Source organism: Benincasa hispida, chromosome 1, assembly GCF_009727055.1.
Source record: "Benincasa hispida cultivar B227 chromosome 1, ASM972705v1, whole genome shotgun sequence".
Taxonomy (NCBI): domain Eukaryota; kingdom Viridiplantae; phylum Streptophyta; class Magnoliopsida; order Cucurbitales; family Cucurbitaceae; genus Benincasa; species Benincasa hispida.
In genome coordinates this window covers 79,309,363-79,321,183 of record NC_052349.1, presented here as the reverse complement: position 1 = coordinate 79,321,183, position 11,821 = coordinate 79,309,363, and the positions used below count along the sequence as shown (strand labels likewise).

The following is an 11,821-nucleotide window of genomic DNA, read 5'->3' as shown; positions in this document are numbered from 1 at the left end:
TTAAACTTTAATTAAGTGGAAAGTGTCTCGACAAATGGCAAAATAAAATGTTGTTTTCAAATCTAGAAAAATGATCTAAAATATTTATAAATATAATAAAATCGTAATTTATCGTTAGACTGTGAAACTTGACTATTATTTGTAAATTTGTAACAATTTTATTATTTAAAATAATTTTCCAAAAGCAAATTCACCATTGTCATTTTTGGTATAACGTTGGCAATCGTCGGTTTATCTTTTGACCGAAAGGATGATGAATGATTTTTATAATTGTGTTGAACCATCAATCAGATTGAATTTCAAAAATTTTAGTGTTGAACGATTATATAAAATTTAAAAATAAAAATAAATTCACAGTAATAGTACGATAATTTTGAATACTTCATTCTTTGGGAAAATGTTTTTTAAACAAAACATTGAATTTTTTTTTTTAATTAAAAAATTAAGAGAACAAGTCATAAATATTCAAACAGTTTTTTTTAGAAAAAATTTAAAAAAAAAAAAAAAAAAAAAAAAAAAAAAAAAAAACTAGGGGTTGGGGGTAGGTGGGGCGCGTGGGGAAGATATACAAAGGACAAGTTAAAAAAACAAAGATAATCAATATAAAAATACAGTTAAAAGAAACAAATAACGAAAAAAAAAAAAAAATAATGAAAAAGAACAGTTTTTTTTCATTAGTTTTAAACACATTGTACATTTTACAAAATATAGTATAATTAGTAGCAAATTGAAGTTATTGAGATTAAACTAATCTATATTTACATAAGTGTAACTATATATGAAGTTATGCGATTTTTAATCTTCATTTTTCGTTTTCCATATTTAATTATAGATTCTCCTAATTTTTCTCAAACAAATATCTATTTGAATCTATCTTTTGTTATTAGATTATGTTATCTTTTTTATTATTTGTTTATACCACTTTGTTATTTATATCTATTTTTGTGTGTTGGTATATTATACTATTTATATAACCATTTATGATTTTGATAAGATTTTTTTTTTATATTGTTCCATTTTTTTTTAAAAAAATAACCCTTATTTTTCAAAGTTTCAATATATATTATATAATTTTGTGAAAAAAGAAATTAAGCACATCTTTCTTCCCTACATATTTAAATATATAATAATATATAATAATATATATTATATATATAAAAAAAAATTTAATTAAATCTTTTACCTCCCTCTTATTCCATCATTTATTTTCTCTCCTTTCTCATTTCCCAATTGTAGGCAAGCTTATAGTCATAACATCTCCACAAACTTTCTTATATGAATTATAAACTAAAGGACATAAGTTTGAATAGAGAAATATTACCATCATAACGCATACCAATCACATATACCTGTTTAAAAATAATAATAAATAATAAATAATATAAAAGAGAGAACATAAAATCCTTTTTGAAGTTAAACAATAACTAAAAACTACTATTTCGAAATAGCTAAAAGACATCAATTATCATTCCAAAAGTCGATCATTCCACTTCACAATATTGAATTCAAAAAATTACAAAATAAAAAGAAGGGAAAAATACATTTTTAGTCTCCAAAATTTTTGGAATAGAGTTCATTTCTTGTGAAGTTCGCCTCATGAAGTAACTTCACGAGACGATTTCTCATGAAATTCATCTCGTGAAGTTATTTCCCGAGAAAAACTTCATGAGACAAATTTAAATCCAAATCATCAACTTAGTCATCAAACCACATCAGAATTTAAATAATTTCCTTGGATAGATCTATTAATTTAAAGAGTACTAGGACCTTTTAAATCTATTATTGAAAATTTAGGGACTAAAATGACTAATTTAAAACTTCAGGGATTAAATGCACTTGTTCCAAAAAACTCGTACACTAAAGAGGTATCTTTTCCCAAACAGAAAAAAAGATACTCATAAACTGCACAGGAAATTCGAATTCTCATCAAAATTTCCAGCAAATAGAAATTGTTTCAACCAAAATTCTCAAACTTGTATAACTCCGGCCAACGCTTTGAGTTCTTAAAAACTATTATCACATTGACAAATGAGTTCTTAACCTAAACAAGTCATACTCAACTGAGGTTAATTCACATCTTCAACTGAGAACAATCAGTGCACAAAATTTATACATAGAACAAAGCGGTAATGTGTAAATGGTGTTTCTGACTTTACCAATTTAAAATATCTGAGTTGTTCAGTACCTAGTGACGAATCGACTCGATACTAAATTGATCTGCAGTTTCAATCTCTCTTAAGTCGAGAGACATCGACAAGGTATTGATTCAGTTGCTGACCAAATATCTTTGTAGAGAAAGATTCGATGATGTGTTGTCGGGCTTCCCTACCCATTCTTGCTGCCATGGCAGGATCCTGAATGAGTTTTGCCATTGCCAGAGAGAACTCTTGAGGATTAGGCGAACAAAGAAATCCCGTGGTGCCATGTTTTATGGTCTCAACTGGACCCCCACTGTTGCATGCAATAACAGGCTTGTAAGCTGCCATGGCTTCCAAAGGAACAATGCCAAAGTGTTCATCCTGCATTAATTCATATTATTGTAAGAACAAAAGATAGGAACTCTTAGGAATGTGTAAAGGGAAATGCACAAACCTTCGGCGTGTAGAGGACACATAGACACTGCGAAAGGAGGGCGTTTCTTTCAAGTGTTGAGCAGGATGTGATGAAGGTAACACGTTCAGATACACCTTCTCTTTCAGCTAAATTCCTGAGCTCCTCCAAGTATTCAACATTCTCTCTTAGCCGTTTATCAAAGCCTCCTGCAATAAAATGTGAAAAGAAAAATGTTTAAAAGGGTTGTACGATGACAAAATAACTCTGCAGAAGAACTCCAGAAAATAGAATCATCGAGTAATATGGTGTGTAGTTTAGACTGCATCAAACTTGAACATCGAGTCACAGTTATTAATGTGAGGCAGAACCCAGATAGAGAATGAAGCATGCGAGTCCATTAACTAGCTAGCCCAAAATTCTACATTTGAGACTTGATGTTTAGTAAGAGCTGAGGTATTAAACTATTTGGTAAAATCTCCCAGCAGATCCCATCCTATTCTATTACAGTAATCAAAATGAATGCATAACTGAAGTTTCTTGAAAAGAAACGATTTTCAAGCTTGTACAAAGTCCTCTTAATTATGCTAGCAAATCACTTACTTCCCATGCCAAAGTACTTCTACTGAACATTAAGATCTAAAACCTCCTTTCATTATAATAATTTTTCAATAGGATCCACACCCCATTCTTACTTGATTGGAGACAAACACTATTGCCAATAATAATAACTTTTCAATAATGATTCACGCCCCCATTCTGGATAGGAGACAACACTAATGCCAAATATTTATGGTCGATGAATGATCCACCATGCACCATCAACAAAACAACAGAATATTATTTCACTCCCACTATGCATGATAGTACTAGGGGAAAAGGTTGAAACTTGCCAGCAACGACCAAGGAAACATCAGCTACATTGTAATCTTGAAGAGTGCCTCCTTCAAGTGTGCCAAGCTTAGCAAAGGCTGAGATAGCTAATTCAATGTTTTTCTTCCTTTCAAAACGGTTGATAGAAAGAAAACTCAACCTGATGTAAATGAAATTATAAGAATTGAAGCGAATATGACAGAGAAGAACATTAAAAATCATAATAACAACAATAATTTTCTTATTATTATTTTAAAAATAAATAAATAAATAAAAAATCTATGTTCACATTCTGCAGGTCAAAATAAAAAGTTTTTCAACTCAAAGGAACAAGAGATATACAAACATGTCCGTTACTTAGAAGAATGGGGCTCATCAAACTGATCTACGTTGACCGCTGGATAAAGAACAGCAGGTCGAATTCCTCGTGAATTAAGATGTTTGAATGTCTTGGCAAAAGTGGATGCAGTAAATTTGCTATTAACCAATATCAAATCTGCCATTCCTGTGATTATGAAAAGCGATAAATGCAAATATCGAAGAGTACGATGAATTCAATATTGAATAAGGGTAAGAGTTGAAAGAAATAGATGAATTGTCAGAAACTATACCGGTTGTCAGTTCTTCAATAAAGTCTATGGGTTTTCTATACAGCCTCCTCAAAGTGGTCGTGTGCTTGGCCAGTAAGAGATCCGGAAAATGACAATAAAATACAACCTGGATAAGCATGCAGCTTCTTTAGTCAACCATGATAAAGTGACATCTGGACAACTTTGGGAAAAGGTCCATACCTTTGATGACCTTTTCAGTTTAAGTATTGGAACAACAACAGAGACTTGATCTGCTAGTATGACATCAAACGATGGCCACATGAACAGCATGCAAAGAGTGACAAAAATACACCGTAGATATGCACAGATTGCATGAAAGCGGTAAAAGATGTGGCGAGGTAGGAAATCGCCATACACGGTAACTGTGAACTTCCCTGCTACAAATGAAAGCATTAGAATGAAAAGCTAAGAAATACTATAGCAGAAATTTGAAGAAAATTATAAGCAATCACTAAAGAAAAATGGGGCCGTTAAAATTTCTCAGCATAGAAGTTTCTCCTTTACACGGCAAAGGAGTTGATATATTATACAGCGAATATATTATTCCTTTATCATAGCCCATCCTACACAAAGGCCTCAGTCCCTCGCTGAAATTGAGACTATGATATAGTTTAGAAGATATTGTTAGATGACATCTTTGAGTTCAAAGATACTAGAAGTCTAGAACAAGTTTTTTCTATTTCACATTTTTTAAACTACGTCAAACTCTTTTCTTCATTGGAAAAATATATATCCTTCCCAATAGCAAATTCATTGAAGAAAAAGCAGTAAAACACACCAGCAAGGGTCTCCTCAAAGCACCGATTTTTGTCGTGGTGCGACGTAAAAATATGGACATCATGTCCATGTGAAGCAAGTTCAACAGCAGCATCTACAATCAATCTCTCAGCTCCACCTGTGTACACTACTCAGTTAATAGCTATCTATGACAGTGAACTCTGAAGGTTAGAAAATATATTCATGGATACAAAATTAGAACAATAAGAAACATAGATTGGAGGAGATTTTTTCGTCCATTGATTCTAATTTTAAATATCTTCTATCTTTAAAAGATGAAAGTTGAACAAAGAAATTAAAAAGAGAAAAAAAATTAAGAAATCAAAAATGAAAACTTCGGATTGAATCTCAGAATTATTCTTTGAACAACTCAACTTCCATTCAGTTGGAAAATTTATTGCCCAAGTTGCATGGCTAAGAATTAAGAAATCCATCCTTAATTTTCTTCTGTTTTCTGGATGATCTTTCGTAAACTAATACCCTTCATTGTTTTTTTTTTTTAAATGAAAACTAATACCCTTCATTGTTTTCACCTATTAGAATATAGAAACAGATGTGGAGAAGACAACTTAAAAAATATAACTGATTATAACTTCCGTTTGCTGAAATTCCTTTCAAAATGTATGTTAAATTACCACCGGAATCAAAATTTTAAACTTTTGATCTAAGTTAAGTTTAATCCTTTCAATGTATTCTCAACCTGTCCCTCGAAGGTTAACATGTTAACCATTAATAAGAAATGAAGAAGAAAACAATAACATACTCAAAAAGTCGCACCAATTTTTCCAATGTATTACTAACAAATTAAGAAACAAATTTACCATATGAAGAATCGGACACATAAAAAATAAAATAAATTCATTAAAAAAAGAAAACATCGGAAATTCAAAATTATTAAGTTTAACAGGCCAGCATTCCATATTTCCAAGGAGAAAAGAGTAACAACTCGAATCAAAGCAAACAAAAATCAATTCACATAATGTGCCGGTGCAATCCGCTAAGCGTCTAAATAGATAACATTCCGTAATGCACTTACACGCCATCCACCAGTGTATAAATACTTTATCATCTTCGATAAATCAAAATTCTAACCAATACAAAGAATTAAACAACAGATCATGAAAAAGAGAGGTGTTGATCGAAATTTAGCAATTGAATCAGTAGAGAAAACTGATGTCGTTACCTATACCAAGGTCTGGGTGGATTATGGCGATCCTCATATTCGATCGCCTTTTTGCTTCCATCGTTGTTTCCACTTCTCAGCTTCACGAAAACGAACTCGTTGCAGAAGAGAGAAGAAAATCCCTCGGAGCTTCTGCCGATCAGGGAGTTTTCCATTAGTGGGCTCTCGGCCTTTTTCACTTTCGGCCCAAAAAAGAAGGTTGTTTCAGGCCCATATTTAAGAAGATGAACTCCAAATATTACGTTATTTGTGTACATTTTAGATAGTTTGATTATAAAATTAATCCATGAAATTTTGATTGTGGTATCATTTAGTTTTAGCTTTAAAATGTATTGATTATGCTTTTGAATTTTGAACGGGTAATTCTATCTATTTGATTAGATTATTCATGATCTAAGAAAGTGTAGACAAGGTAAAGTGGCACGTACAACATACTCTCTTTCTGAAACAACTTATAAAATCTTTTTTTAGACTACATTTAATTCATACCTCATATGAATGTCATATTTCTTTATTTACTTGCATATTGTAAACTTTGTGCTTGAAGTACAAGGTTTAGATTTTTCAAACCATTTGCTAGGCTAAGCACTGTGTAATTGTTGACATATCAATAAAAATGTTGATTTTAATAAATATTTTTAGAGGAAACTTGAAATATAATAATGTCTAAACTAGACTAAGTCATTTAAGAAAAAAAAAACATTAAATTTCCACTACTAATATTATGGGTGTGTAATTGGTAGTTGGTATTTTTTTTTGTTTATGTACTTTTATACTCTCAACTTTTTATATACGACGGGTAGAATTATAAATTAATTTCTTAAATTGATAGTGTTTATAGAAACATAAAAAATGAACTATTAGACGATGACACGAAGAAACAGTTCTACTATAGATAGAATTCTTAGTTAACTTCTTAAATTAGTTTTTGTTTTTGAAAATTAAACATATTTTCTATACATTTCTTACAATGATTTACATCTTTCTTAATTACAATGGTTGATTTTTAACTAAATTCCAAAAACAAAAACAACTTTAAAATTTAGAAATAAAAATTATATCCATAAGTTTAATTTTCAACCGATTATCGAAGTCTCAATAATTAATTTGAATTTTCAAATCATCCACCAAATACATGATATCACAAAATCAAAAATCAGAACAAACCCAGGCACAAGATCAACTGCAACAAAATCAAAAACATTGAGGTGAATAAACAATTCTCATCCCTTTTAATTATATATTACATATACATAAAGATTTAAAGAAGCCATAGTGCTTGCTAGCACCACAATATTGTTTTGTTGCTCTCAACTTCAATTTTTCTTTTTTAAGTGGTCACAATTACACAACAATAGCACCATGTACAAAGAAAAAAGCCTTTTTATAAATGAAGCCCCATTTTCTGAAACAAATTTTGGTAGAATATACTACTATTCGCACGCCAGCTTCGTGCCAAAGCTCGTAAGGCAAATGGCAAAAGCCTGGAAAGCTGATAATGGCTGCCTATAATCCATAGTAAATGTGTCGTCGCCTACCTTTCCAAACTGTAGTAGAACTGTTTCTTCGTCCCCTTTACCTCCAGGCTGGCTATGGTCAACAGTAGCGACAAGTTGAAAGTTTTTAACAGATGCTACTGTAACCCGACCGTGAAAATTCAAGCACCAGCATTGCAGGTGCTCGTGCCACCTAGGAGCCTTATTTCTTAAGATTGTCAACCCAGATGAGGAAGAAAGAGAATCGGATTTCTTCATCTTCGAGTTCTCACAAGATTTGTTGTTTCCATTGTCTTCTGATACTGGGCACTTTAGAGAGCATATCATTCGCCTTGGGCCTCTTGATTTCAAAAGATTAAATTTGTAAGAGACTTGCCCAACCTCAAAGTTACCTGCTGACACTTGTGGGCTAATTTGCTTGCTTGCAAACCGGCGGCTTGATTTACTGCTTGATGGCTTTGCACCATTATGTGGTGGTTGGCTGTCGTAAATGGTAAAATTGGTGCCAAGAAAATCGGAGCTGCAAAGTGATCAGAAAACGGGGTAACAACTTAGTGCACGTTATTAAAAGGAAAAGAGATGCTACTTTTAAAAGTCGTAGCAAGAAAATTGAAGCTGGCTAACAATTAAATCATTTTGCATACAATACTGCAGAAAAAAGTTCCCTTTTTTCTTTTTGCATTCAAATGAAAAGATATTTGGTAACTAACTAATGATCTCTGTCTAAAGTCTCGGAGTAGACTATCTAGCGTAAGTAAGCACATTGTAGCATCAAGAAATTCTTTGCAAACCATCTACATGGCTCCTCTATAATCAAAAACTGCATTTCATACTATGGTTCTCACAGGCATAACCCGCATAAACATTTCTAAAGTTATTGTTCATCCTGCCCTTCAACTGGAGAAATTCTTTTTCCTCTTGTTAAGGAATTTCCCCTCAGAATTAGTATCTCTCTCTCTCTCTCTCTCTCTCTCTATATATATATATATATATATTTTTTTTAAAAAAAAGACGCTTGAACTTCTAGCCCATAAACATAAACACAAATTGGTTTCCTCAGGTAAACTGGAAAAAAGTGACTCTATGACATTATCGCACTAGAGATTCATAGTTCCATTTAAAATTCCCAAAAGAAGCTTGGCAGTGTAGGAAAGAAAGATCGGGCTGAAGATATAAATATTCCCACAATTAATAAAGTAAAAATAGCTTGCAGCAGGCATCCCAGTGTATCAGATATCCAAAAGAAAAGAAAATAGCATTTGAAACTAAAGATGCAAAGAGCATGCACCGAAACAAACAATTGGTTCTGACTAAATATTCGCTCAACAACTATCTTACCTTAACTTCCCCACATAAGCATTGCTTCCTTGGGATAAGTCTTCAGCATCAAGAGATATTATATACTCAGTATGAGCTCCATGCCTATATCTCCGCGCGGCTAAGAGAAATTTTCCCTTATCTGTAAATGCTGGAAAGGTAGGGGAAAAACCCAAAAATGAGCTAATATCACGCATACAAATTTCTCTATTACTAATAGGTAATGACAAACAACAATTAGGTAAGATGCATAATGATGAGACTAAAAACTAAATAAGGTATAAAAAGGGAGAGAGAAGCAAGGCCTGTCAGTCATCAATGACAACCAATACAAAGACAGGACACAAAAGTTGCAATTTAAGTGCAAAGAGCTATATATATAAATTATAACATTAAAATAAATCTTTTGGTATGTTAAACACATGGATTTCTGACGTTGGTCATCTTTATGCTATGCTTTGTAAAGGAAAATCATAGTTGGAGAAGAACAAAACAGAAAGTTGATATTTCTCTTGGTAAAGATTCATATCTCTAACCTTTTGGTCGAAGTTATAATGCCTAAATCAGTTGATAAATGCTCAAGTTAGAAAAGTTGAAATTTCTCATAAATTCAATTAATGATTCATGTGTGCATGCATGTGCACAAGGGAAAGAAATTACGCTAACCGGTTAATCCAATATGGTTATCAATCCTAACTGAAGTTATTAAACACAGGCCTCCTTGATTGCCCATGCCAGCCTCAATGAATCCTTGTTTAGAAGACAAGAAACACTTCTAATCTTGACCAGGCCTTTCAGAATAAACAGTACGAAATAAACAAAAGGATAAAAATTCGTAAGACTGGATAAAAGAACCACAACTTGCATATTGAAAAGTATTCCAACCACCAAAATGAGTGTTTAAGAGAACAAGAAAAATTAAAATCATCTTTTGATTAAAGTTGATTTCAACAAAAAAAAAAAAAAAAAAAAAAAAAAAAATCACCCCAAGGCATGAGTGTTACATTCTCAACATACTCATCAGTTGCATTTCAACCATAAAACCCAAAAGTATGCTTAAGTTGTTCCGCTAGTTAACTAAATTCTAAAACTATGATATGAAATGTTCAAATCAAAATGTGATCTTGGACCCACATTCAAAAGAAGATAAACGAGTCCATCATATTATTTATTTGGGTAATTCTGCAAGTGTTTAGGCACCCTCTTCAATGAATTTTGAAGTACTTATTAATTGCCACCATATTCATGCTTTGAAAAAAAAATATATGCATTTCTTTTTAGTTTTTGCATGTTGAATCAAGAGGGAAGAGGAGCGTAGACCAATCTCCTTAGTCATCCGTAAGTTAGATGACAATATTAGGTGGGTAATATTGCGTGAAATATGAAATTTTGCTCCAATCTCAGTGCTATTATACATTACCCTTTTTACTCCACAAATTGAATGATTACACCAGAAGTTACTCACATGGTGTAAGGGCAAGATAAAGGAAAAACGTTGAAGTCTTCTTGTTCCTTTTTATAAGACACTGATGTGGAAGATCACTCGGTCCAGGCTGCAATAGACATTACCATATTTAGATGAACATTCAGACACTAAATTTGTATCACGTAACAAATAATTACAATAAGATCAATGTTCCATCAGGATTCAAAACACACTAACGTTTTCTTTCAACAACTCATAAGACAATGTTTTCGGATAAAATTCAAAACAGAACTCTACTAACACGAAAGGAAATTGCTTTATAAAGCTGATAGTTCAGAAGTTATTTAATTTCAGTGCATGTACATCAATGCAACAAGTACGTGTCATTAATCATTCAATACAACAAAAGTTTGGAATCGGCCCGACCACAACAAATAGAATACTCTATATTACATACATAGCTGTATCTAATCAACGTCCAGAAAGTATATCATTAATCTAGACCCCCAACTACTTCCAAATCCATCCGGAAATCACGAACATGTGCATAACCCCGCACATTTTTCAAAAAGTAACGCGGTGTTGTGAAATCTAATCAATCGATCCCAAATACTTCTGAGATTAAATTCGAAAAGTAATTCAAATAATTAAAAACCGAATACACGTAAAAGATAGAAAAACAATAATCACGTGGACGCGAAGGAGCAAAATGTTTAGACGACGACAAGGTGCATACAATTTCATCGATTAATATCACACAACGACAGGAGACAACGAAATACCTGTTTGAGGCAAGAAGGGAAAGTAATTTTCCCGGTATGAGGTGTAGCCCTGGCGACCTCTTTAGTAATATCCCGCCAACGCTTACAGACACAAGCACAGGAAACAACGTTCTGGCGGTTAGGCCAACCATCTTCTGAAGCCTCGACTCGCTGAATGATCTCCCGGAGAAGCTCCGGTAGCATGGAAGACCAAGCGGATTCAGCCTGAAAGCGATCGCCGCCACTCCCTCCGGGCAGAGCGGAGGCATCATCGAAGTCGGAGGCGGACAAGGGAAGAATTCCGCCAAGAGCGTTGGGATCTCTAGAGGAAGACTTGGAAGAAAACTTCCGAGAGAGAAAGGATCTGCGAAGAGACATGGCGGTGGTAAGGTAATTAGGGCTTAGGCTCACATGGCGAAAGAGGAGAGAGAGAGGGGAGAGAGATTTTAGAGAGAGAAAGCATGGGAAAGGAGAGAGGAAGAGAGAGATGTTAGAGAAACAGGGCTGTGAGAAAAGGGGGAAAGAAGGAAAAGCGGAAGATGCGATGAGGCGTTGAGGACAGTGCTGTGAGTTTAGCGGTTTTATGAGGCGAGAAATTAGAGTTGGGCTTTTCCACTCTGACGACTCGGTCCATTCCAGACAATTTAAGTGCAATTTTTCCCATCTGACAATGACTTCTTCTTTTATTATAAAATTTTTAGTTTTAAAATATTTCTGTATTCAATCAAATATTCTTTTTTTTCCCTCTTTTTTTATTCCTTTAAATAAATAAATAAATAATCATTTATATTTTAAAGTAACTTCGAAAATTCTATAGTACTTTTATT

The 11,821-nt window shown here is 33.0% G+C and overlaps 2 protein-coding genes across 3 annotated transcripts; both read right to left on the bottom strand.

Annotated features, from left to right (window-relative positions):
- Positions 1–1,952: 1,952 nt before the first annotated feature.
- LOC120084069 (alpha-1,3/1,6-mannosyltransferase ALG2) lies at positions 1,953–6,149 on the bottom strand. 2 transcript variants are annotated; one of them, XM_039039994.1, is made up of 8 exons: positions 5,995–6,149; positions 4,813–4,929; positions 4,215–4,411; positions 4,035–4,140; positions 3,781–3,928; positions 3,444–3,583; positions 2,593–2,759; positions 1,953–2,519 (listed from the first exon to the last, which is right to left on the bottom strand). In XM_039039994.1, the coding sequence occupies exons 1-8, from the start codon at positions 6,053–6,055 to the stop codon at positions 2,226–2,228; spliced, it is 1,230 nt and encodes a 409-aa protein (XP_038895922.1). In that variant the 5' UTR covers positions 6,056–6,149; the 3' UTR covers positions 1,953–2,225. The 2 variants fall into 2 exon arrangements, with proteins under 2 accessions (XP_038895922.1, XP_038895959.1); XM_039040031.1 differs by having other exon boundaries at positions 4,215–4,408.
- Positions 6,150–7,178: 1,029 nt separating this feature from the next.
- On the bottom strand, positions 7,179–11,561 carry LOC120086249 (tubby-like F-box protein 7). Its single transcript, XM_039042801.1, has 4 exons — positions 11,016–11,561; positions 10,273–10,360; positions 8,829–8,958; positions 7,179–8,010 (listed from the first exon to the last, which is right to left on the bottom strand). The coding sequence occupies exons 1-4, from the start codon at positions 11,370–11,372 to the stop codon at positions 7,428–7,430; spliced, it is 1,158 nt and encodes a 385-aa protein (XP_038898729.1). The 5' UTR covers positions 11,373–11,561; the 3' UTR covers positions 7,179–7,427.
- Positions 11,562–11,821: the final 260 nt, after the last annotated feature.